General features: G+C 39.0%; 1 protein-coding gene and 1 long non-coding RNA gene across 15 annotated transcripts in view; both read left to right on the plus strand.

Moving 5' to 3' along the window:
• The first annotated feature begins 268 nt into the window (after positions 1 to 268).
• LOC127523192 (calcium-activated potassium channel subunit alpha-1) overlaps positions 269 to 26,624 on the plus strand; it is a 79,031-nt gene continuing 52,675 nt past the window's right edge. For 5 of the 12 annotated variants that reach the window (XM_051913613.1, XM_051913619.1, XM_051913615.1 and 2 more), the window contains exons 1-2: positions 270 to 1,239; positions 21,527 to 21,691. In XM_051913613.1, the coding sequence (XP_051769573.1) occupies positions 946 to 1,239; positions 21,527 to 21,691 (459 nt within the window). In that variant the 5' untranslated portion in view covers positions 270 to 945. Of the gene's footprint in view, positions 1,240 to 21,526; positions 21,692 to 26,624 lie in introns of all 12 variants that reach the window. The other 7 variants (XM_051913622.1, XM_051913616.1, XM_051913625.1 and 4 more) reach the window with 4 other exon arrangements.
• On the plus strand, positions 3,949 to 5,850 carry LOC127523227 (uncharacterized). 3 transcript variants are annotated; one of them, XR_007932831.1, is made up of 4 exons: positions 3,949 to 4,009; positions 4,520 to 4,570; positions 5,285 to 5,692; positions 5,744 to 5,850. It is a non-coding gene; the product is annotated as an uncharacterized LOC127523227 (long non-coding RNA). The 3 variants fall into 3 exon arrangements; XR_007932832.1 differs by lacking the exon at positions 5,744 to 5,850 and having other exon boundaries at positions 5,285 to 5,386; positions 5,489 to 5,727; XR_007932830.1 differs by lacking the exon at positions 5,744 to 5,850 and having other exon boundaries at positions 5,285 to 5,727.

Consider the following 26,624-nt stretch of genomic DNA (forward strand, 5'->3'; position numbering starts at 1 on the left):
AAGAAAAAGTTTGGTTATTTTAAAAGAGTATTTTTATATATATGGCAGTTTGGCTAAAGCTCGCGCTCGCTCAACGCAAATGTTTATTTTATCGAACTGTTACGAAGACATTTTAAAATAAGCATAATGTTTTGTGATTATATTTTGTTGTGTAAGTTAATAATAATTAATAATAATGACAGTAAACTATATATATATTTTCGATACACCACTCGATTTTCGTCATATAACGCTGTTACCATGGTTACGTTCTCGGGCTAAAGCGGCTTCATGCGTGCCAGCGTTTTAACTTGAAATCGTACTTTTTGTGGTTACTGAAGCGTTTTAAATATTTTATCATGTTTTAAGCGTCCCCCTCCACCCCCTCACATAATTCACCCACTGAAAATAGATGATGTTTTTCTGAAGACGGCAGATGTCTGTACAATGGGAGCGATTGATGGACTACTTGCTGGGTTTGGAGACGTTCTGACGGGCATCAGACTGACTGACTCCGCCCTCCGGTACCTGTAAATCTGCCCTAAACGCGCCGAATGAATAGATCGGATCTGAACGCAACACGTTACCGAATGAGAGCGAGGTGATTAGACAGCGGTCTGTCCATCAGAGAGCGCACGGGGAGATCAGCGCCGGACTGACGGGGGAAACGGCGGTCACGCAGGCTTTAAATCGGGGGAATGTTTTTCGTCATGATAAATATCCACAGTACGACATCGTTTAAAGACGTACCGACGCTTTTCTAATAGGAGTTTACGTGCGTTTTGAGGACGACTTCTCAGCCGCGCGTCACTGGGTGCGTGGAGAACCGAAGAGCGGGCGAGAGCAGAGAGCGCGGCGGGAGGAGTGTGCGCGCACACGGGGACACACACGCGGGGCTGTCCGCCCTGCCAAACATGGCTGATCGTCAGGTGTGGGGCGCTGCCGGGATCTCCAGAAAGACGCTCGATGCTCCCCACTGAAGAAGGTGAAGATGACGACGGTGATGAGAAGCAGCTCTCCACAATAATGATCAATTTCATCGAGAATTCAAAAGCGGGTCCGTCCTCGGTTCGGAAGATGGATGTGATCATCCCCTACACCTCTGACGTGCCCTGTGACCCTGTGAACGGCCAGAGGATGTGGTGGGCTTTCCTCGCCTCCTCCATGGTCACTTTCTTTGGGGGTCTCTTCATCATCCTGCTGTGGAGGACTCTCAAGTACCTGTGGACGGTGTGCTGCCACTGCAAGGGTAAAAAGAAGGTAAATGACACCTGTTTTTAGGTCAAAAGTTTGGGCGCCCATCGCAGATGCTCTCAGGATGTGAAAAGCCTCGTTATCTGAAGAGAAATGCATTTACAGACAAAAAAAAAATGGTGGTTCTGGGTTAAACACATTGGGTCATTATGTTGGGTTACCTTAAAATTTGTTGGGATATATTTTTTAGTGACAGTATGACCCAGCAGTTGGGTTAAATACGGTTCCCGCCTCGATGGTTTAAATTTTAACGGTCCAGTGACAGTAACGGACATCAGTTACTACACGCGCGCGCGCACATACACACACAAAATATAATTATAATAAATGTTTTAGGTATGTTAGAGCAGAAGCATCACGAAGTGCTCATCTTCTTCCTTCAATTGTTTAAAATCACCTCATAAAGTTGGCGCTCAGAGAGGGCTACAGGAGAGTTTTAATTCAGTTTTAATCATATTTGTGCTGCTTCAGAGTTTACATCACTTGACGATTATTTTAACATGTAGGAAACGGTGAGGAATGAGTGTATGTGTCCAAACCTTTGAATGATAATGTATGAAAAAGTTTTCACTGATCTCCTTTCTTGTAACACAGCTTTTCAACGTCTTGATGCTGTTAAAATATAAACCACGAATGCACCGGAAGTCGCTTCGGATTGAAGTTTGCTAATTGTGTGAATGTAAATGTAGTTTTGCTCAGCTCTAAAATATTTATTATCTCTTTTTGGGAGTGCTTGAGTAGAGTAAATCTTTCCATGATAATTTTGTGCTTCAGGTTCTTACTAAAGTAATAATTGTTTAAAAAATGTGGGAACCCTGTACTGCAAATAGAAAATTATGACAAACTTTGAATCTTGGCTTGCCTGAAAGTTGAAGTCTGGTTGCTTTCAGTTGCGCCACAGACATTTGCTAAGGTGTTCTGAGAGGTCGCTATGCTAATACTAGATATGGTTTGTGTTTAAAGTCACAGTTCCTGGAAAAGTGGTTTCTTGTCTACCAACAGCTGTAAGAGATCAAATCAACATGAGACACGGTTTATAGCCCAGTTTACATCCATAATGGACATTTGTTAGAAAACAATGCAGGGCAGCACTTGATTATATCTATAGTTGATTGGATAGTGAAAAGTGTCTGATATAAAAATGAAGATAATAGTCATCAATGATACGGGCTAAAGTGGAAAGTCATTTCAGAGGTGGGGAAGGACAAACTTCTGTTTCTTTGGAATAACATGTACAGTTTAATCATTCACAGTAAGACCAGGAATGAGTTAAAGGGTTAGTTCACCCATAAATGAAAATTCTGTCATTAATTACTCACCCACATGTCATTCCAAACCCGTAAGACTTTCGTTCATCTTCAGAACGCAAATTAAGATCTTTTTGATGAAATCTGAGAGTTTTCTGTCCCTCCATTGACAGCTATGCAACTACCACTTTGACGTAGGGCTGGGCGATAAAACGATAACGAAATGTATCGCGATAGACAAGTGATCGATATCAATAAAAAATGTGTTCGATAAAACATTCAATATTTTTTTATTCTTTGTCGGAAGAAAACAGAGGTTGCGAAGCAAGTTTGGTTGCATTAACAAAGGCACTCGCTCTCTGGTAACCTAGCAACGTAGGGAGTGACACGCTAACAGCCAATCATGTAACAGTATCATGTTTGGTTGCGCCATATCGTTGTCTCGTGCTGGTCTGCTGGATTCCTCTTCAGTAACCGGCGACTGATAAGCAGAAAATGAGTGCCGCAGCGAGCAAGGAAATTGTAAATAAAAGAGGAAAAGTCAGCTCGCCAGTATGGCAGTTTTTTGGATATTATAAGTCTGACCGTAGTCAGACCAATGTCGTCTGCAAATTATGCAAGACCGTCGTCCCCGCCAAGACTGGTAATACCACGAACTTGATGTACCACCTTAGCCGCGCTCACCCTTTGGAGCACAGCCGTATTCAACCAACAACATCTGTAGCTGCAACACCGCACAACATTTTAATTATTTGAGTTTTCCATGGTTGTTGACATTTCTGTCTTAATAACTCAGGGGATTATGATCAGAGGAAGGTTAAGTTTAAAATAAAAATGTTTAAATGTAATATATTTTTCTCCTGGTCCTTATTTTAAATGGGTCATAAAAAATATCAATAATTATCGATATCGACCGATATGAAACACTGATATCGTGATACAGTTTTCAGCCATATCGCCCAGCCCTACTTTGACGCTTCAAAAAGTTCATAAAGAGATCGTAAAAATAATCCATATGAATTGAGCGGTTTAGTCCAAATTTTCTGAAGAGACTCGATGATGAACAGATTGAAATTAGGCTTTTATTCACATGTAAATATTCATCAACTTACACATCAGTTGTGGTAAACGAAAGCTCAAGCATGATTGCATGACGTGTGAGAACCAATCAGGTTCATTCTCGTGTTACGCATCACATTTGAGCTCCAACAAGAACCAATGAGGTTCATTCTCGTGTTACGCAGCACGTTTGAGCTTCATCGAGAACCAATGAGGTTGATTCTCGTGTTACGCAGCACGTTTAAACTTCTGCGAGAACCAATGAGGTTCATTCTCGTGTTACGCAGCACGTTTAAACTTCTGCGAGAACCAATCAGGTTCATTCTCGTGTTACGCAGCACATTTGAGCTTCAACGAGAACCAACGAGGTTCATTCTCGTGTTACGCAGCACGTTTAAACTTCTGCGAGAACCAATGAGGTTCATTCTCGTGTTACGCAGCACGTTTGAGCTTCAACGAGAACCAATGAGGTTCATTCTCGTGTTACGCAGCACGTTTGAGCTTCAGCGAGAACCAATGAGGTTCATTCTCGTGTTACGCAGCACGTTTGAGCTTCATCGAGAACCAATGAGGTTCATTCTTGTGTTACGCAGCACGTTTGAGCTTCAACGAGAACCAACGAGGTTCATTCTCGCGTTACGCAGCACGTTTGAGCTTCATCGAGAACCAATGAGGTTCATTCTCGTGTTACGCAGCACGTTTGAACTTCCGCGAGAACCAATGAGGTTCATTCTCGTGTTACGCAGCACGTTTGAGCTTCATCGAGAACCAATGAGGTTGATTCTCGTGTTACGCAGCACGTTTAAACTTCTGCGAGAACCAATGAGGTTCATTCTCGTGTTACGCAGCACGTTTAAACTTCTGCGAGAACCAATCAGGTTCATTCTCGTGTTACGCAGCACATTTGAGCTTCAACGAGAACCAACGAGGTTCATTCTCGTGTTACGCAGCACGTTTAAACTTCTGCGAGAACCAATGAGGTTCATTCTCGTGTTACGCAGCACGTTTGAGCTTCAACGAGAACCAATGAGGTTCATTCTCGTGTTACGCAGCACGTTTGAGCTTCAGCGAGAACCAATGAGGTTCATTCTCGTGTTACGCAGCACGTTTGAGCTTCATCGAGAACCAATGAGGTTCATTCTTGTGTTACGCAGCACGTTTGAGCTTCAACGAGAACCAACGAGGTTCATTCTCGTGTTACGCAGCACGTTTAAACTTCTGCGAGAACCAATGAGGTTCATTCTCGTGTTACGCAGCACGTTTGAGCTTCAACGAGAACCAATGAGGTTCATTCTCGTGTTACGCAGCACGTTTGAGCTTCTGCGAGAACCAATGAGGTTCATTCTCGTGTTACGCAGCACGTTTGAACTTCCGCGAGAACCAATGAGGTTCATTCTCGTGTTACGCAGCACGTTTGAGCTTCATCGAGAACCAATGAGGTTCATTCTCGTGTTACGCAGCACGTTTGAACTTCCGCGAGAACCAATGAGGTTCATTCTCGTGTTACGCAGCACGTTTGAGCTTCATCGAGAACCAATGAGGTTCATTCTCGTGTTACGCAGCACGTTTGAGCTTCATCGAGAACCAATGAGGTTCATTCTCGTGTTACGCAGCACGTTTAAACTTCTGCGAGAACCAATCAGGTTCATTCTCGTGTTACGCAGCACATTTGAGCTTCAACGAGAACCAACGAGGTTCATTCTCGTGTTACGCAGCACGTTTAAACTTCTGCGAGAACCAATGAGGTTCATTCTCGTGTTACGCAGCACGTTTGAGCTTCAACGAGAACCAATGAGGTTCATTCTCGTGTTACGCAGCACGTTTGAGCTTCAACGAGAACCAATGAGGTTCATTCTCGTGTTACGCAGCACGTTTGAGCTTCAGCGAGAACCAATGAGGTTCATTCTCGTGTTACGCAGCACGTTTGAGCTTCATCGAGAACCAATGAGGTTCATTCTCGTGTTACGCAGCACGTTTGAGCTTCAACGAGAACCAATGAGGTTCATTCTCGTGTTACGCAGCACGTTTGAGCTTCAACGAGAACCAATGAGGTTCATTCTCGTGTTACGCAGCACGTTTGAGCTTCAACGAGAACCAATGAGGTTCATTCTCGTGTTACGCAGCACGTTTGAGCTTCATCGAGAACCAATGAGGTTCATTCTTGTGTTACGCAGCACGTTTGAGCTTCATCGAGAACCAATGAGGTTCATTCTCGTGTTACGCAGCACGTTTGAGCTTCATCGAGAACCAATGAGGTTCATTCTCGTGTTACGCAGCACGTTTGAGCTTCATCGAGAACCAATGAGGTTCATTCTCGTGTTACGCAGCACGTTTGAACTTCCGCGAGAACCAATGAGGTTCATTCTCGTGTTACGCAGCACGTTTGAGCTTCATCGAGAACCAATGAGGTTCATTCTCGTGTTACGCAGCACGTTTGAGCTTCATCGAGAACCAATGAGGTTCATTCTCGTGTTACGCAGCACGTTTGAACTTCCGCGAGAACCAATGAGGTTCATTCTTGTGTTAGAATTAGCCAAAAGGCTGTGCAGCACGTGAAGCAAGTTCGGTTGAGCTTCTGTTTATGTTCGCTGTTCAATGTTTATTGATTTATATGCAAGTAAAAGCCTAAATTCAATCTGTTCGTCATATAAAGCGATCGAGTCTCTTCAGAAAATTTGGACTAAACCGCTCAATTCATATGGATTATTTTTACATCTCTTTATGAATGTTTTGAAGCGTCAAAGTGGTAGTTGCGTAGCTGTCAATGGAGGGACAGAAAACTCTCAGATTTCATCAAAAAGATCTTAATTTGTGTTACGAAGATGAACGAAAGTCTTACGGCTTTAGAACGACATGAGGGTGAGTAATTAATGACAGAATTTCAATTTCTGGGTGAACTAACCCTTTAAAACAGGAAAAAGGGTCTATTTTGATTTCCTGTTGATACTAGAAACAGTTTGAGGAACTGTGTTCACACATTGTAGTTGAACATGCTGCGATTTCATTAATTTGACAATATTGTTGTTTTGTTTGTTCCTCAGTATAAACAATTATTGAAGACTTATGAGTGATTTTTAAGCAATCTATTTGAGTATAGCCTGCCGTGCGTGTAATTATGCGTTTACACCTGTAGCTGCATGAATGCTGGAGCACAGAGAGAGAAGAGAGCCGCCTGTTCTGTTAGTAGAGACGTACGAGAGCTTTGCTTGCGTCTTTCCCCATGTTTGACATGGAGCCAGTGGTCAGGAATAGGTTGAGTTTTCACTGCCATTGTGTAGTCTGCCCACACACACACACACACACACACACACACACACACACACACACACACACACACACACACACCACAGCTGTTGCTTTCATTACAGGCCTGTCAAACATAGTTGTGTTCATTCTGCAAGACATTTCAGGAAGCCTTTTTCTCCTGTTCCACTGAAACACGACTCTGATCGAACCGGCTGATTGAAAGTCAACATGAAATCAATATTTATTCACTCTGCTTTTTTCTTAATACATGTTTCTGGTCTTGTTGTGAATGATTCATCTGTGACTGTTCTGAATTGTGTCGTCCAATACAGCAGACATTGAAAATATAAGTCAAAACTGGACACTGGTTAGATGTTGCTTACAAAAAAATGATGTCTTTGTAGAAATCTGAATCTGATCTATTCCCCCTCTGTATGTGTGTATATATATATATATATATATATATATATCGTTTACTGAAGACATTTACTAAATAAATCCCTCGATGCGGAAGAAAAAACTCACTTGACTTTGCCTCAGCAGACTTTGTCATAACTTCAAATCTTTTCAGAACACAAAAGAAGACATTTCTTTTCAACGGGGTCCAAAACAACATTGACTTTCAAAATACCTTCTTTTATGTTCCACAGAAGAAAGTCATGCAGTGACGTGAGGGCCAGTAAATGATGACAGAATGTCATTTTGTTTTGGGTGAAATATCCTCTCAGTACTTGTTGAAACATGTTTTCGTTTCACAGTGATTTACATCTGGCCGATCCAGTGAACGTAGTGTTAATTTAACCTCTCTATCTGTCCATCTCCTCTCACTTTCTCTGTTTTCATACATGCATCTTCCTCATTCAAACTGCCATGTCACTCTCCTATAGTGTGCGTGAATCAGATGCTTGTTGCTAAGCAACAGGCGGCATATTCATTATTGAGCTGGGAAATATCCCCTTATGTAATTGTGCTTTTCCAGAGACCACACACACACACACACACACACACACACACACACACACTCACCTGTCAGAGTGTGTTTCTTCACCATAAACACATTTACATGCAGAATCTACAGGCGTCACACACACAATCTGAGCCAGAAATAGAAATCCACCGTCTGATCTGCTTCAGATGGGTTTGATTATGTTGATGTTCTGCAGGATTCTGGTGTTTACTAATTACTTTTGCTCACACATAATTAAAGCATTGATACGGATGATAAATCAGGGGTTTTCAAACTATGGGCCGTGAGGGAAAAGCTGTAATAATAATAAATAAGTAAATAAATACGTTAGAGTAAAATAAAAATAAATATATATAAATAAATATAAATTTTGGTTTATATAAATAATAAGAAAAAATTAAATTTAAATAAACAAATAAATAAATAGAAAAAATATATAATAATCTAACTACTAATTTTAGATTTATAATATTAATTGTTCAGTGTATAAACTGGGTGTTTGTCACGGGTCAGTGAGAGAGACGGGTTTTTAAAAGTTGAACTTATTTTAACTTGAGCGCAGTGTTTCAGAGCGTCACGAGCGCAGTGTGTTGACACTGAACAACAATGGAACGGAAAAACCGGTTACAGTGTGAACAGCATCATAACTAATAAAGAACCTCACAAGTGACCGATCTGGACACTCTATAGGCAGCAGCTCGCTGTGTTATACAGATAGTGCACAAGAGTTTAACAACATGATACTCTGATAAATATATAGTCTATTTATTAATAGCCTAATTTTTTGTCATGTTTTCGGTTAATCGTTTCACTGATCTTGTTGCAGTGCATTCTGGGATTGTGTTCTCCATCAAAGATACCTTAATAGGTGATTTTGTCTGCTTGTTTGAGTTGAATAGAGTGTGTGTGTGTGTGTGTGTGTGTGTGTGTGTGTGTGTGTGTGATGGTGAGGTTTATATGCAGTCAGATAAACACGCAGATAAGATCTGTGTGTGTGTGTGTGTGTGTGTGTGTGTGTGTGTGTGTGTTCTCTCAGACTGGACAAACAAAGGCCGTCTGTCCACACACACATTAACCATGACGCTGTCCCAGAGTTCAGTGTTTGAGTCCATCTGAGATTAATTTTAGTCCATTATTTTAAACACTTGCTGCGTCCCAATTCACATACTATCTGTCCTGAAGAGTATTTGAAATTAGAATTAGTGTGTCCCAAATCGTAGTATGTTGAAATGAGTATTCCAAAGATACCCGGATGGTCTACTTTCTCCGGTTAGAATCCGAAGTGCAGATCCGTGAACACTCTAACAGCTAATATTGCCCACAACCCATTGCGCTTTGGACAAAGAACTACAAACACGAATAAAAAGTGTTAAAACTACAAACATGATGGAAGTGCGAGACCAACGGTTAAGATAAAGGGGTTTGAGTGATTAATAAGTAGTAGCCTAACTTGACGAAAAGATCTAAAAATGCATTGTGAACTTTTATAATGATGCGTTTGGTCATTAACTCTTAAATGCTTCATTATACAAAGTTGAGAAGAGTTCTCCACATGAAAGACCCACGACTGGCAGATAAATTTAATTGAATGTGGAGGATTTTAACGATGACAGGTTGCACGTAACTAAGCGACAGAGCGTCCGTTAAAGATGCAATTATGATGAAGTAGTATGTCCCGAAGCTGGCATACTCTTCTGCTGCACACTCAAAAGTATGTACTTTTTTCTTCTCAAAAACAGTACATACTTCTAGGGTATAGTATAAGTAGGCGAATTGAGACGCAGCAACTCTTATTCCACATCCTGCCCACTGCTGTCCTCCAAACAGTGTATATGAAGCCTATGAAAACAAATATAGGCCAGTGATCTATGTAGGCTGTACATTATAAGAGAGTTAAAATACAAACATCACATACTAAACCTAAAACATCTGATTGCTCGTTAAAGCAGAACGATAATAAACAAAAGCACAGAATGTGAACTTGTGTGAGGTGTGAGGAACACACTCATTCACTCGTCTGGACAGAGTAATTATATTACATTAATGAGCTATTCCAACAATATTGCTCTCATAAATATGATTACTTGTGTTACATGTAGAATTTTAACCTACATTTAAGTTCTAACAAAAGATATTTTAGCAAAATGTGTATTTTAGTCAAAATTATTGCGCTCCGTCCGTTTGATGCGCAAGTCACGATAAACGCTTATAAATATAAAGCATCCTCATGTTTTGATCGTGTGCCTTTCCCGCAGCAGCTCATCTGTTTTCCAAATGCGTTTTTTGTCCATAGAAATGGTTTATTAACTACAGTAAAGTGACGTGACTGGCTGATGGTGTCCGAGCACGCCGCGCAGACGTGAATAATCCATAAACAAATTCGTTGTCGATTATTTTCATTATCAATAATAATTGATTTCGATTAGTTGTTGCAGCCCTATAATTAGACCAATCTACATTTTTATGTAACTGACTTAAAAAAGTTATAAGCAGTCTGAAAGAAAACAGTGTGATGACTAACATGTAAGACTAGTCTTAGCAGTTTATGCAACTCGCCCCAGAAACGTAGTTTGTCTAGTCACAGTGAGGAAACGAGGAGGAAGCAGGATAGACACGGTTATTCCTGAACCGCAGAAAAGCTCATGATAAGAGTAAAATGAGACGTCTGTCAAAGCTTGAGCTGTGTGTGTGTGTGTGTGTGTGTGTGTGTGTGTGTGTGTGTGGAGCAGAAACATGAGAATGCTTTATATTAAAAAGCATTTACCGTGACTTTACTGGACGGAGCGCAGTAGAATAGGAGCGCAATAATTCTGACTAAAATATTTTGCTAAAATATTTTTTGTTAGAATTAAAGGATTAGTTCACTTTCAAATGAAAATTAGCCCGAGCTTTACTCATCTTCAAGACATCCTAGGTGTGTATGACTCTCTTCTTTCTGATGAACACAGTTGGAGAAATATTAACATCCGAGCTTTATAATGGCAGTGAATGGGATCAGTGAGTCATAAACGTACTCCACACGGCTCCGGAGTGTTAAGTGTGTTTGTGTAAAAAAAATATCCATATTTAACAAGTTATGAAGTAAAATATCTAGCTTCCGCCAGACCGCCTTCCGTATTCAACTTACGAAGAAAGTGTAAACTGGCGTCGCGTTAGTTAATCTTTTTCCGTAAGTTGAATAGGGAAGGTGTGGGACGTAGCGTAAGCTTTGTGAACTGTGAGAGTTTCACACTTTCTTCGTAAGTTGAATACAGAAGGTGGTCTGGTAGAAGCTAGATATTTTACTTCATAACTTGTTAAATATGGATATTTTTTTACACAAACACATCGCTTCACTTCAGAAGGCCTTTATTAACCCTCCGGAGCCGTGTGGAGTATGTTTATGATGGATGGATGTGGATGGAGACTCTTTCTTCAGCTCATACTCACTGATCCCGTTCACTGCCATTATAAAGCTCTGATTCGTCAGGATATTTATTAATATTTCTCCGATTGTGTTCATCAGAAAGAAGAGAGTCATATACACCTAGGATGTCTTGAGGGTGAGTGAAGCTTGGGCTAATTTTCATTTCAAAGTGAAATAATCCTTTAATGTAGGTTTAAATTCTAAATGTAATTTAAATCATATTAATGAGAGCAGTAACAGTAAAGGCACTATTGTTGTTGATATAGATAGATAGATATTATATTTATATATTTATATCTATCGTTCTGTCTGTCTCTGTTTTTCAGGTTTTTTTGAGCGTGTGTGTGTTTTTAATGTGTGTGTTTAGCGTGTGAGTGCGCATGTGTGTTTTAGCGTGTTATTGTTTTGGGGAGGATGGGGTCTGTCTGCACATTGTCTGGCATGCGGATAAAAGCTCTCTCTCTCTCTCTCTCACTCACTCACTCACTCACACACTCACTCACTCACTCACTCACTCACTCACACACACACACACACACACACACACACACACACACACACAATCTCTCTCTCTCTCTCTCTCACTCACTCACTCACTCACTCACTCACTCACACACACACACACACACACACACACACACACACAATCTCTCTCTCTCTCTCCCCAATCACATAAACAGTCTCATTAGTGGAACACCATTAAGAAGGAGGTCAACGCCAAATCTACTTTCACAATCCCTCCCCTCCCTTCCGCCGCTCTCCTCCCCCTCTCTCTCTCTCTCTCTCTCTCTCTCTCTCTCTCTATTTCTCTGTTTCTCTCTTTCTCTGTTTTTTTTCCCTGAATGAAAGCACCGCTTCTGACAGTCGGTTGTGACACATCTGCGTCTATATTTATCATATAAACAGTGGTTGTAATACTTGTTTTCTTGTTAGTCGTGATGACGGCGTGAACAGAATGAAGCGAGCGCATCGGCCGCTCCTGTAAATACAGTGTTTATTTTGTCCGTGAGCACTAACGGTCGTTAACGGTTATTGACTGGATTAAAGCGGGTGGAGGGAATCTCTATGAATGTTTTGATGCACACCAGATTTAAAATATTAATTTTTATTGAAATGAAAGAACGTGCGCACAATGTAGTTGGGGACTAAAGGCCTGCCTTAAGAACATTCATTAATTATAATTCATTCATTTGTGTAAATTGTTCTAATACAGTAATTTTTATTATATATTTGCTTTTTCATTTAATTTAGTTTATTAATTTTTTATCTCATCCCAAATTATGAGATAATCAAAACCAAATTTTAAAAATATATATTGTCCCTTGTCATATGTTTTGTTTGAGCTTAATGTGTTTGTTACTTGGAAACTCCCTCCTTTTTTAGTTGCGTTTAATTGTTATTATTGCAGCCAGAAACACTGCATGCTGATTGGCTGAAAGATGTTGCAGAATTAAGTTAGACAGACAGCATTCCCACACATAACAGTCACCGGTGAGTCGGAGCAGCTGAAACCGGGACACATTTACATGTTTTTGTGAATTTTTGGGCCACACCTCGTGTTGTGAGTGTTCGTGTGCGTCTGCGGATGTTTTGCCACTGGATATGTGAGATTATGCTGATCAGAGAGTTTTCAGGAACGAGGTGCAGCTCTGATAATGAACGTCAGGCACTTCCTTTATCAGTTAATTAACTAAATGGCCCAAACTCCTGCTGTGAGCTCTGAGTTATGCTTTATTATTCAGACTGATGGATATGGATTCAGGCCGGCCAAGAGCTGAGATGGTGAAAACCATTCCAGAGTATTTTAACTTCAGAAGTCTTCAGCCATTAAACTGAGCCCTGTCGGAATAACTCGCGTTCATAAACGAGTCTGTCGGAGCGGCGATGTTTCCGGCCAGGCTGATAAATGATACGAATTCACTTTTAATGTGGATGAATGTGACTTTGCCAAATGAAAAGTTTCCTTGCCTAATTTAGCCTCTCCAGATGGAACATCGTTGAAGTTTGTTTGAGGACATGATCGTATGATTGAACGAGGGTTTCTAATTTGAGCATTTAATTACAGTACAGAGAGAAATACAGATGCTGTGTGTGTGTGTGTGAGTAGTTGTGTAAAGGCTGTTGTCTAGTTTAGAAACAAAAGACACAAGAAATTACTTGCAATTAAAATAACTAGTTCTGTAATTGTAGGGAGTCCAAAGAGCAATCGGGTCAAGAGCCCAGAGACTCACTGAGTCTGTTATTAAAGTGTGTGTGTGTGTGTGTGTTTATATATGAAGGGACAGAAAGCTCTCAGATTTCATCAAAAAGATCTTCATTTGTGTTCCAAAGATGAATGAAAGTCTTACGGATGTGGAACGACATGAGAGTGAGTTACACTTTTGGGTGAACTAACCCTTTAACCCTTTAAATTGTTGTATGAAATCAATATATTTCCACTCATACTATTTGAAACAAAACTCCCCGCCCCCTTTCCAGAAGAGGGCGGAGCTTTAACAGCTCGTGCTTCGGTCGCTCAACAACAACAAAGCTGGAGAATCTCACGCAGCCAAAATGAGGATTGAGCGGCTTGTTTTTTCACATGCTTGCGGAGAAAGGTTGTGAAAGTGACTGGGTTGTCCTTTTTCATGTTTCTGGGTTGGTAGATGCACTGGGGACCTGATTATAGCACTTAAACATGGAAAAAGTCAGATTTTCATAATATGTCCAATTTAATTAAAAAATATATCACAAATAGTAAGACTAACATTTATGTAAATAATACTTCAAAATAGCCACATAATCAAATTTCTGTTTATTCACTTTTCATAACCTCTTAAGTGCGTTCTAAGATCTCTTTTAGTAAATTCTTATTTATTTTTTTTAAATACATTTATTTTACTTTATTGTATTATTTTTTCTTTAATATATGTATTTGTTTATTTAAAGTGTTAGTTCACCCAAAAATGATAATTCTGTCATTAATCACTCTCCCTCATGTCAATCCACATCTGTAAGACCTTCGTTCATCTTCAGAACACAAATTAAGATATTTTTGATGAAATCTGAGTTTTTTTTTTATCCCCAATAGAAAGCAACGTAATTACCACATTCAAGGCCAGAAAAGTACTAAAGACATCATTAAAACAGTCATGTGATTGCAGTGGTTCAACTTTAATGTTATGAAGAGACGAGAATACTTTTTGTGCGCAAAAACAAAAATAACAACTTTATTCAACAATCTCTTCTCTTCTGATGTAGAACACGGAAGCTGCACTGTCTGTACGACATAAACAGTGTAGGAGACTGACAGGGAAGAGAAGAAGTTGCATTAAAATAAATTGCATTTTTGCATTATTTTTCTTTTTGTAAATGAATATCGTGATTGGAGCCACAACAAATCCATTGGCTCACAATTTTGGCTCGTTTCCACTGAGCGGTACGGTTCAGTTCAGTACAGTTCGGAACGGTACACCCTGATCAGGCTTGCGTTTTCACTGCCAACAGTGCCCTCACTTGATAGGCGTGGTGTAGCCGGACAGTAGCGATCAACGTCATTCTCGTGCGAAGAAGAAAACGACACAGTAAACAACAATGGATACAGCAGATCTTGTTCTTGCTTCTCAGCTTGAGGCTGTCTGTCACAAGAAGAAGACAAGCTTTGCTTGCTGCACACCAGCATACGGCGTTTCACAATACCAAGTACGCAAAGTTCAGACGTCCATGCAGCAGCACCTATTTTAAAAACATTGTGTCATGAAATGTAGTTTTAAAAGTTTTTTTAGGCGAGAATTTAGTTGTTTAAAGCTCAAATCTGTGGTTTATTTATAAAGATAGCACCTATTTGAAAAATTGATCCGATCTGATTGTGAGATCCGGGCGCTCAGCGCTCATGTACCCGTCCGAGAGCAGCTGTACCTCGGCTAGTCCTTCTGACGTTTGCCGCTGGCTCAGATGTCTCTGTAGTGGTTAAAAACGAGATATCATTCATCTTGTGTATGACGGGCAATCTTTGGTCTCATGAATTTATAATTTGTTACCGCGGGCAAATCATTTTGGCTGAGGGCAAAGTGAAGTTTCATAACTTTATATATTTATTTAACTTTACCGTTGTACTAGAGCGCTGACTTTGTTCGTTTGACTGAATTGTTTGCTTGTCTTTATTTCTTATTGTACAGCTTCTCATACTTTATACTTTTATAATGGTCATTATTGGTAATTAAAACAAAAAGAGAGGGTTTTGTCTTATTTCGTTTTATTATAGGCTACATATACAGTGAAGATAATCAGAGTACATATGCACATATTGCCTGAGCCACACATTAATAGGTTTCATATTTTTTAAATGAAAATGAAAAGAGGCAGGGTTGTATTTTATCTTTTGTTTTGTTATATAGCCTACATGAAGTGAAGATAATCAATGCACTTGTGTTGTCATTCCCCTTGTAGCTCGCGCAAGTGACGATTCTCTGTCAACCAATCAATGTTCGGCAGAGAGTAGCTCCACCCTTTTGGTACGGTATCGTGCTTGGTACCCCAACGAAAGGGTACCAAAAAAGTGGTACGGTTCGGAATTAGGGTACCATTCACAACTTTTGACAATGGAAACGACAAAAATTGCGTACCGTACCGTACTGAACCGAACCGTACCGCTCAGTGGAAACGAGCCATTATGGAAAACAATTTGTTGTTCTGCATCTTCCTCTGCTAAACAGTGTTTTGGTGCCGTTATTGGAGCTTTATCAAACTTAATTAACTTTATCATCATGTTGTCTTTGGATTGAATGGCTGAGGACGGGTATATTCATATGAACATTGATGTTATGACCTGTTATTATTTAACAAGCGTGTAATCTAAATGTAAAAGCAGCTTATATGTCATTCTTTTTTGACTGTATTGTTATGTTGACGGATGAAACTGGCATAACTTGTGTAAGTCCCGTAGGGAAAAGATTTATAGGCTTAATTTTTGCGGGAGGAGTTTTAGACGTGTTGGACGTGTTTCAAGCAGCTGTAGTTTCCCATTAGCGTTTTTTCCTGTGTGCTTTACAGGCGGAGCTCATCTCTTTGATTCATGAGGGACGTTTTCAGAATTAATTGGAGCGAGGGATCTTTGCCATCACTGCCGGCCATTTTTCTTTGAACTTTGCCATCTTTTAAATTAAATATTTATAAAGAGCGAGCATTTCTGGGCGACATTTTCAGGCGAGATCATTAGGCCGGACAGATCTGCAGCGCGCAGCCAATTAGTCCTTCGGTCGCTCGTTCCCGATCTGAGGACGGTGTGTGTTAATGGCAGGTTTTATGTGGTGTTTGTAAGCTCACCGTCTGTCATTTGCATCGTTTCATCTCGGTCTGTGGTAGTTAAGGTTGTGTGTTTATTAGTGCCTCCTTACTTCAAACAAAACTTTGCCATGAACCTCGTAAACTTCACGTCAAATCCAGTGACTAGATCTTTCTCATAAGCGTTCATGTGGTCGTCTGGGAAATTGACTTGTTGAACAATCAACCACAATTTAACAAGATAGCACACACTTTCCCCTCTACTTTTTTTACTGTAATAATGGTAAACTGATTTCTTGTCCAATTAGAGTGGCGTCTTGTTCTTACATCCCAATTGTGATCTGATTTTCAAGAGCTATGGCCAGTTGTGCGGCTCACCAATGCGATTAGAGCATCCGTCAGGAGAAACGTCCACTACACCCAACAGTACAGCTGCTCGGAGACCTGCAGCGATAACATCAGAGTCATTGTGAGCGGCTCTTCAGTCTGACACTGATCACTGGATATACGCAGCTTCTGTCCTCGCTCACTTTCTCCATTTTTCTCCAATTTTTTTATCAAGTCAGTTTAAACCAAACACCAAATGGCTCTTAAATCTCAGCCGCCAAAGAGTAAACACACATAAATATATAGGACATAAATATTGTGTCTTTGATGGCTAATAAAGCTGAGAGCGAGCGATTGATTGTGACTGGCCAAGGCCAGCTGTGTTTGGATCTGCTAACCGTCAGAGTTATTACCTGTTTCTGTTTAAATAACCACTGGCTCCATTTTAAACCCTAGTGAGCCTCCCGTCTACTGACGACACACCCTTATAAGTCACTGATTTGAAACGCTCTATATAGGCAGCGGTCTCCATTTCAAGTGATTCAAAGGATTTCAATAGGCATTAAAAATAGGCTGCATTTATTTGATCAAAAATACAGGGAAATCAGTAAATTTGTGAAATATTATTACAAGTTAGTTGTTTTCAGTGTTTAAAACAGTTCTTATTTTTGTGGAAATTGTGATACATTTTATTTTTCAAGATTCTTTGGTGAATAAAAAGTTCCAAAAAACAGCATTTATTTGAAATATGAATGTTTTGTAATATTATAAATGTCTTTGTCACTTTTGACCAATTTGATGTGTTATTGCTGAATAAAAGTTTAATTCGCCCGAGCTGGTGTTCCTCAGGGTTCTGTCCTTGGCCCTTTACTTTTTATATTTATGTTTTTCCTTTGGTTCAGTTATTAAAGTCTCTTGGTCTTAATTATTATTTTTATGCTGACGATATGCAAATTTACCCCTTACTCCAAACTCCAAAAAAGATTAATTAATTCCTTAGTGTTTTTCTGCATTGACTGTAATGCGCTATTAGTTGACATTTCAAAATTGACTCTTAATAAACTGCAATATTTATTATATGCTATATAAACTAAAGTTATAATTCTTTTTTTTCTTTTTTTTGTTCAAAACTTACAGACCCTAAACTTTTGACCAGTAGTGTACATTTAATCAAAATTGTTAATGTTTTATCCACCATCTTGGAATTATTTAAGATCTGGCTGCAGTACATTAAGGGATTGTCTTCTCTGAGAAGGATTCATCTGACTAAAAAAAGGAAAATTGTGTTGCTAATAACTTTACAGTCCCTGAAATACTGCCTATAAAGAGCCCTCGAGGTCAAGTCTTCAATATAATTTAGTAGCCGCTGTATCTTTAATCGTAGACGTCTTCAGAGAGATGCTGTACAGTCTGTAGTATTAACAGTGATGTGTGTGTGTGTGTGTGTGTGTATTCCAGGTGTTTCTCAGTAACGGTTTAGACAAACACACAAATGCGTCACACAAACTTCAGCCTGACTGGTTTAACGTTTGAATCTTCTCGACTGTTATCGGCGCAGCTGAAATGGATGTTTCTTCCTTTTTTGGCGTCGTGAGCCGAACGCTGTTGTAAAATCGCTCAGATTCCTTTGGCTTCACGCAGGATCATGTTTATTTTACCAACACGTGTGTTTTATCATACTTCAAACTTATCTGGCAGAATTTAGATGAAATTTTCTGAATATGATTTCAGAGATGTTTGATAACTGGAGATGTTGGTCAACTCAACAAAATGTCATCAACAGACGAAAAGCAAAGTTCAGCAGCTCTAATGCGCTGTTACTGTAATTCTGCACGAATCAAAGCCCTTTTGGTTGGTGTTATTTTATTAGGATTTTGTTATTCTAGTACTATTTTTTTTTTTTTTTTTTTTTATACTATATTTACTTTGTTAAAGCTCAAGTGTGTCCGTAGGGTCCAGGTGAACGTGTGATTTGTCAGCGCAGTGTCTTCCTTCCGTCTGTCAGGCATAAATATATCTGCTGTTGAATGCAGCTGCGCTTGTTAAAAGTGTTTAGAGGAGGGAATGATCTGTATTGTATTTTAAGGTCAGAAAGGTTTTGGATGTGTTTGCTGGTGCTGATTTGTAATGGGTACAGCTCTGAATACATCTATAACTGTACTAGATTTTTTTTCTGATTTATTATTATTAATGCATTTCTTTATTGAACATTGACGTATTTGATCATGCATCTGCTTTGTATTGTGAAAACAGAAAACAACAACACTCTTTAAAATCGCATGAAATGGAAGTTGATCGTCGTCTTCTCTATTGTGCCGTATATCTGAGTGAAACGCTTCTCAAACAAGAACAAATGTAGGGCGGGGCTTGATTTTGTCTGTGGGGAATTGATTGGATGGTTGTGGTTTGCTATTGGTGGATCTCATGTGAGTGACAGGTTGCCCCGCCCTCGTCATCAGAGAAGAGAAGAGATGCTGCAAGAGGGAGAAGATATTCTGATTCAAGATTACCAGGAACATGAATTTAAAACAATGATAAATCATTTAGAATAAACTGCAATATTCCATAAAAACAAGCATTGTCCATTTAGATTTTTATTCTGACTTTAATCATAGTGAAGTTTGTATCCAAAATGATCTTCTTCTTTTAGAATCTATATTTTGACTGATGTTGTTCTTATTTTCTGATGCGTGTGTTTGTTGGTTTTGTGGAGTGTGATGTGATTAAGCGTGTCTGTGGTTTCTCTCGGCTCTGTTCGGGTCTCAGTGCTGACAGCCGCTGCGTCTGATGACCTACAGATCCACACAGATTCTCCTCAATATGAGAATCTGATTTTAATGGAATATTGCAGTATTTATTCTAAATGAAAGATGATCATCATCAACATGAAATCCAAATGAGCTTATTTAGTTTCGTGTTCCTGTTTTAATTGTGAATTAACAGAACAAAAACACGTTTGTCTTCAAAATCGCTTTTCTTTTCAGCTGACGTCAACCAACTTTATACATTACTATTCAAAAGTTTTGTTTTTGAAAGAAATTAGTACTTTTATTCATCAAGGACGCATTAAATTGATCAAAAGTGACAGTAAAGACATTTATAATGTTACAAAAGATTCTATTTCACATAAATGCTGTTCTTTTGAACTTTCTGTTCATCAAAGAATCCTGAAAAAACAAATCTGAAACAGCACAACTGCTTTCAACACTGATAATAATCATAAATCACAAATCATCATATTAGAATGATTTCTGAAGGATCATGTGACACTGAAGACTGGAGTAATGATGCTGAAAATTCAGCTTTGATCACAGGAATAAATTACACTTTACTATATATTCACATAGAAAACATTTTTTTGAACATTTAAAAAATCTCCAAACTTTTGAACAGTTTTCTATAGGGACACTTTTTACCATCCCCTACGTTTTTCTCATGTAATATCCTTGGAAATATTTGATATTATTGAAGTGAAATGGTGATTGTTGGTGCTAATGTTTGTGAGTGAAATGAAACTGGAGTGGTGAAGTGTTTACAGTATTTACAGAGCGTTTAAGGGGCGTGTGAATGTGTCTGTGTGTCGGTAGGTCGGCGCTAGCGTGTGTATTTCAGTGTGGCATGTAAGACCGACTGCTCGTGTGTTACGCGTCTCACATATGTGGCATTCTCTGGCCGGCGTGTTGGACCGTGACACCGGACTCCAGCGCTGAGGTCCTGTTTTAGACACACGACCGAATATAAGCCTGCATGTGGAGAATCGCTGCGAGTGTGTGAGTGGAATAGAGGAGCAGGTGAAGGTCACGTGTGTTTGTCAGAGACTAAACATCATATGTGGGCCGTCGTATGATACTGCAAATGCTTTCTGAGCAGTTCCACATCGCATAATAACAGTGAAATATAAAATGATTCAATCCTCATGGAGATCACCAGCTTACAGATGAAGCACAGCCACACTGCAAGGGTTAAAATGAGAGGAAAGCACTGTTGTTACTCATTATCTTGATTATTTATAAATAATAATTAAGATTTCATCTGAAATGTCAGCCAAAAGAGCAAGAGCAATGACTTTCCTTTTCAGCTAATTTCATCAATTCATTATTTTATCTGATCAGCTCCTCATGTCTAAATGTCTAAATAAAATGCTGAATACTGTTACTCATCTTCAATACAAAATATACATTTTTCAAAAAATAGTACATTTTATTAGATATTTTATTGTTTTCACATGCTCTCTGACAAGTCAACTATCCTATGAGTCATTTTTAATAAATTTATTCTTATTTTTTGTAAGCTTATATTAGATGTTTCCATCTCACAGGAGATTTCTGCTTTGTGACGTTATATTTATGACAATTGAACACGTTTCCCTCCAAGTTACCATTACTGTAATGCATTCGGATAGTGTACTTTTAATACATTTCTCATTAGATTCCAGTTACTGTAATGCAGTCATTTAAACCATATCAAGATGATATTTTTTTATTTAAATCTGAATAAATTATTTAATTATAATTATTTTATTTCAATATAATTATTTTAATAATAAAATATTTATTTTTATTACAGTAATTGAATTCAAGGAAGAAAAATTCTCAGTTGACATTATAATGTAGCAATGTTGCTAAAATCAGCGTCATGTTCTTTTTTGCAAAACATTAATATTTCTTTCTTTTGATTTTGTGATGAAATGTGTGTGTTCTTGACAAGCTTCATGAGATTCACTCGTCTCTCCATGGTCACTGATGGTGTGTGTGTGTGTGTGTGTGTGTGTGTGTGCAGGACGTGCAGCGGGTCAGTAACCCGGTGGTCCTCAGTGACGGCGTGATTAAAGCAGGCGGGCAGCGGGAGACGGAGGCGGCGGCCAGCGAGGTGGGATGGATGACCTCTGTGAAGGACTGGGCCGGGGTCATGATCTCTGCTCAGACGCTCACTGGACGCGTGCTGGTGAGTCCAGACGCCCGACACCTCTTTAGTCTCTCGCGGTGCCATATTGTCAAGCTTTATGAATTATAATCCAACATGACAAGAAAATCAACAGGATGTTCACACAGAGCTAAAGTTAGTGACAGACTGAACTGGATTGTAATATATATATATATATATATATATATATATATATATATACACATAGTGAGACTGAATGATATCACCAGTGCTGATGCTGCTCTCTCTCTCTCTCTCTCTCTCTTCCATTATGGTCTTTGATCTTGAAATTAGTTGATGATAAATAAAACATGAACTCCATTGAATCTGCATGAATTTGACCATATTAAAACAAATTTTATGGAAAATTGCTTCCATCATAATGTTGGAAAACACTCTTAACAGAAAAATCTCTGTTAAACTTGTGTATATTATTAGTTAAAGGGTTAATTCACCCAAAAATGTAAATTTCTGTCATTAATTCCTCACCCTCATGTCGTTCCACACCCGTAAGAACCTGTTCATCTTCAGAACACAAATTAAGATATTTTTGATGAAATCTGATGGCTCAGTGAGGCCTGCATAGGCAGCAAGACAATCAACACTTTCAATACTCAGAAAGCTACTAAAGACATCGTTAAAACAGTCATGTGACTGCAGTCGTTCAACCTTAATGTTATGAAGTGATGAGAATACTTTTTGTGCACCAAAAAAAACAAAATAATGACTTTATTCAACAATATCTAGTGATGGGTGATTTCAAAACACTGCTACATGAAGCTTTACGAATCTTTTGTTTCCAATCAGTGGTTCAGAGCACCAAAATCACATGATTTCAGTAAACGAGGCTTCGTTAAGTCATAAGGGTTTCGAAATTTCAATAGTTCACGTGACTTTAGCAGTTTGATATGCGCTCCAAACCACTGATTCAAAACAAAAGATTCGTAAAGCTTCATGAAGCTGTTTTTTTGGCGCACAAAAAGTATTCTCATCACTTCATAACATTAAGGTTGAACGACTGCAGTCACATGACTGTTTTAAATATGTTTTTAGTAGCTTTCTGTGCATTGAAAGTGTTGATTGTCTTGCTGTCTATGCAGGCATCATTGAGCCATTGGATTTCATCAAAAATATCTTAATTTGTGTTCTGAAGATGAACGAAGGTCTTATGGGTGTGGAACGACATGAGGGTGAGTAATAAATGACAGAATTATCATTTTTGGGTGAACTAACCCTTTAAAGCTGTTAAGATATTCAGCAATGTCTCATGTAGGTTCTTTTGTGTTTTATATAATGACCACTAGGAGGTGCTCTAGGAATACATTTTCCTTGATTGGTTTTCTCTAAAGAGAGATATGTTGTTGTTTAAAACGAAAGTAAAAGAGTGACGCTCGTTCGTTCCGTTTGACCGTGAAATGAGAGTTCTGTGTCTTCATTAAAACCAACACATTAATGACTGATCTCTCATCCACCTGCGAACCACACGCAATTTTTGGAATGTTATTTTTATTTCTTGACCCGCCCGACCCCCTACAAACAAACACAGCAAACATGCATTTTTATTTTAAATAACATATTGAATAGCAGTTAGATCCCCCCCCAGCCCTGTGATTGGCTCATAGAGGCGGATTGATCCATCAGATGTCACTCACGGATGATGGGCGTCACTCGACGAGGGGGAAGGAAACGGGCGGTTCGGCTGTAATAATCTCATGTGAGGTTTAGAGGGTTTTGTGATGGCGAGGGGCGGCACATGTAGAGGAACGTTACTGGGATTGTGATTGTACGACGGCTTAGAGCAGAGACTTAAACCAGAGCAGATTATCCCGAGTCCCAGAATCTGTCTGCCTCTGTCTGATGCATCACACACACACACACACACACACACACACACACACACACACACACACACACAAACTCACATACACACACACACACAATTCTATAACGTATCGTATATCACTCGCAGGATAATGTATCTCTCACACACACCTAAAGTGCCAATGTTTACACACACACACACACACACACACACACACACACACACACACACACGCTCCTGGTGTGTCCAATCATATGACTTATTCATATGCCACGAGATGCTGCAGTTGCCATGGAGGAGAAGTACAGTACCATCAGAAAATATTATCAAATCATCTAATTGTATTTGTTTGTTTGTTCTATAGGGAAATAAACATTAATGAACATCAGTTTAAAATACAAAATGTAAACATGGATTATAGAAATATTTCTGACTTATATTTGTTGTCCATTGGTAGGTTGTGACAATATACAAATACATGATGATCAAATATGATCTATTAATCTTTCCATGATTTAGTCAGTCTGTTTGGAGAGGATAGTTTTGATATGTGTAAACTAGAGCTGAATAACTCTATATTACTGCAGTAAAAACGGGTAATTTTGTGATTACTATGTTTAAGACAAATACCACTGTGTCTACTGTATACTATAGTACAACTGTGATTAATGTTTTAGTTACATTTTTATATTAAATGTCACTGTAAAACTAAGATTTCTGGGTTAAGTGTGTGTGTGTGTGTGTTTGCATGTGGAAGTTAATTCGTGAGTCATTTCCTCTCCAGTTTACAGCGATGGTCTGTAACCATGGTGACAGCAGTTAACCTCCATACAGCAGGTGTGTGTGTGTGTGTGTGTGTGTGTGTGTGTGTGTGTGTCAGGGGTCAGATGAAACCTCGTGCAGCTCAACACAAGTACAGCACAGGTTCATCAGTTACTGTAGTTGGGTTAGTTGGATAGAGTTCATGTTTTGTTTTTGAGGATGAGGAACTGTTACTCAACTGTCCCTGTTGACATGTGTCTAATTTGACGAACATGAATACAGTCATGTGACCTGATCAGATGACCCCTGCGCTCAGCTGTAACCGGATCTCTTTCATTAAAGCTGTATTAGCGCTGACAGTATATGAGGGTCCTCAGCGATGATGCGTTTCCTCTTCCCCTAGTGAATCTTCAGGGATATTTCAGGAAAGGGTTTTATTAATTCATGTACTGTCCGGCTGCGTTTGAACACCGCTCTAATGACTTTGGTGATGTATTATTCTCATGACTTTAGGTGCTGAAGGTCTGAGATGATTCAGAGTCGCTCTGAAACATTCATCTGTCACACGTGGAGGACAGTCAGTCTCGGACGCGCTTCATTTGCTTTTTTTGTTGAACCTTTGTCAGAGGTTGCATGGAGTAAAACTAGAGACTTTAAGCAACAGCTGCTGATGGAATGGCAACGGCGCTCCGATGTTCTACTTGGCTAAAGGGATAGTTCACCCAAAAATGAAAATTATCCCATGATTTACTCACCCTCAAGCCATCCTAGGTGTATATGACTATCTTCTTTCAGATGAACACAATCAGAGTTATATTAAAAGATATCCTGGCTCTTCCAAGCTTTATAATGGGAGTGAATGGGGGGTGAGATTTTGAAGGCCATAAAAGTGCATCCGTCCATCATAACAGTAATCCATACGGCTCCAGGGGGTTAATAAAGACCTTATGAAGCGAAGTGATGGGTTTCTGTAAGAAAAACATCCATATTTAAAACTTTATTAATATATATAATAACTAGCTTCCGACAGACTCCGGCAGGATATTTTTAATATAACTCAGACTGTGTTCGTCTGAAAGAAGATAGTCATATACACCTAGGATGGCTTGAGAGTGATTAAATCATGGGATAATTTTCATTTTTATGTGAACTAAACCTTTTATGCATTAGTCATCATTTATTTTTTGCATTACCTTACATTACTCTTTTAATTAAAGTTTTTTTTTTTTTTGCTACTGCATTTTTAAAGATGCAATCGAACACGCCCCTCTCTTCATTGCTCCACCTCCAAATTCACCCTGCATTTTTTTTTACACCGAAAGAACATGCAAAATATGACCCATTTAAAGTATTGTGAACTATATGAATAATTTTTGATAAGGAAAGTAATTATAGCACAGCTGTAAAGCTTTTAGCATGCGACGGTTTCAGTCAAACTTTCTCCACTTTGACCTGATTAAAAGTGTTCACTTATTAGGACAAACCCCTGCGTTCAGTAATGAGTGAAATATTATGTCAGATTCAGATAAAGAATTAATGTTGATCAGAGTTTAACATTTCTATAATCCTGATAGAGAGAAACAATCATAGTCTCACAGTGTTCTTTTTATGAACAGAAAAGAATAATAAAATATTAATAATAACCCATAAACCCTGTATTTGAAGATCTCTAGTGAAGTAGTCTGCTCCACATCACCTTCATCTCTCCCGTGAGGAGGTCTTCCTCCAGCAGGAATGAGAACATGTCAGGAAGAGCAGCGGAGAAGATGTGATGTGGAGCAGAAACATTAAAAGGAAAAGGTTAAAAGTTCTGCCTGGAGGAAGAGAGGAGCTCATTATAGAAGTGTGAATGGACTGTGTGTGCGTGCGTGCGTGCGTGTTTGTGAGTGAGTGTGTGTGTGTTTTCTCTTTAGTGGTCTTACAGGCTGATTTGTTGTTCTGATCCAGAATGCTGTGGTGTTAAACCTCCTCCGTCTGGAATACAGATCATCTATAAACCAACCAGTTAACCAGTAAACCCGTCCTGACATCTGTCATCAAGCGTGCTCATTAGTATTCGTAGATTTTCGTTTGTGAATTGTGGTTCTGAAAAAAAAATAAAATAAATATAAATATATATATATATATATATATTCCCTAGAAATGCTTGTAAATGTCAGAATTAATTACAAAGAAACAGCAAGTAACACACTGACTTGACTTTCAACTAAAGCAAACACTAATCTCCATGATGGTGGCATCATTTTTTGACCAATAAAACTTCAATATCTAAACGTCTGTTAATTCTCAATTAGAGCTTCTGTAGACTTCTGACAGAAATAAAGTCAATCTGGTCAATAATAAGTGAAGCTGGTGATGCTGTTTGTGGAG

Source organism: Ctenopharyngodon idella, chromosome 12 (assembly GCF_019924925.1).
Source record: "Ctenopharyngodon idella isolate HZGC_01 chromosome 12, HZGC01, whole genome shotgun sequence".
In the NCBI taxonomy this organism is placed as follows: domain Eukaryota; kingdom Metazoa; phylum Chordata; class Actinopteri; order Cypriniformes; family Xenocyprididae; genus Ctenopharyngodon; species Ctenopharyngodon idella.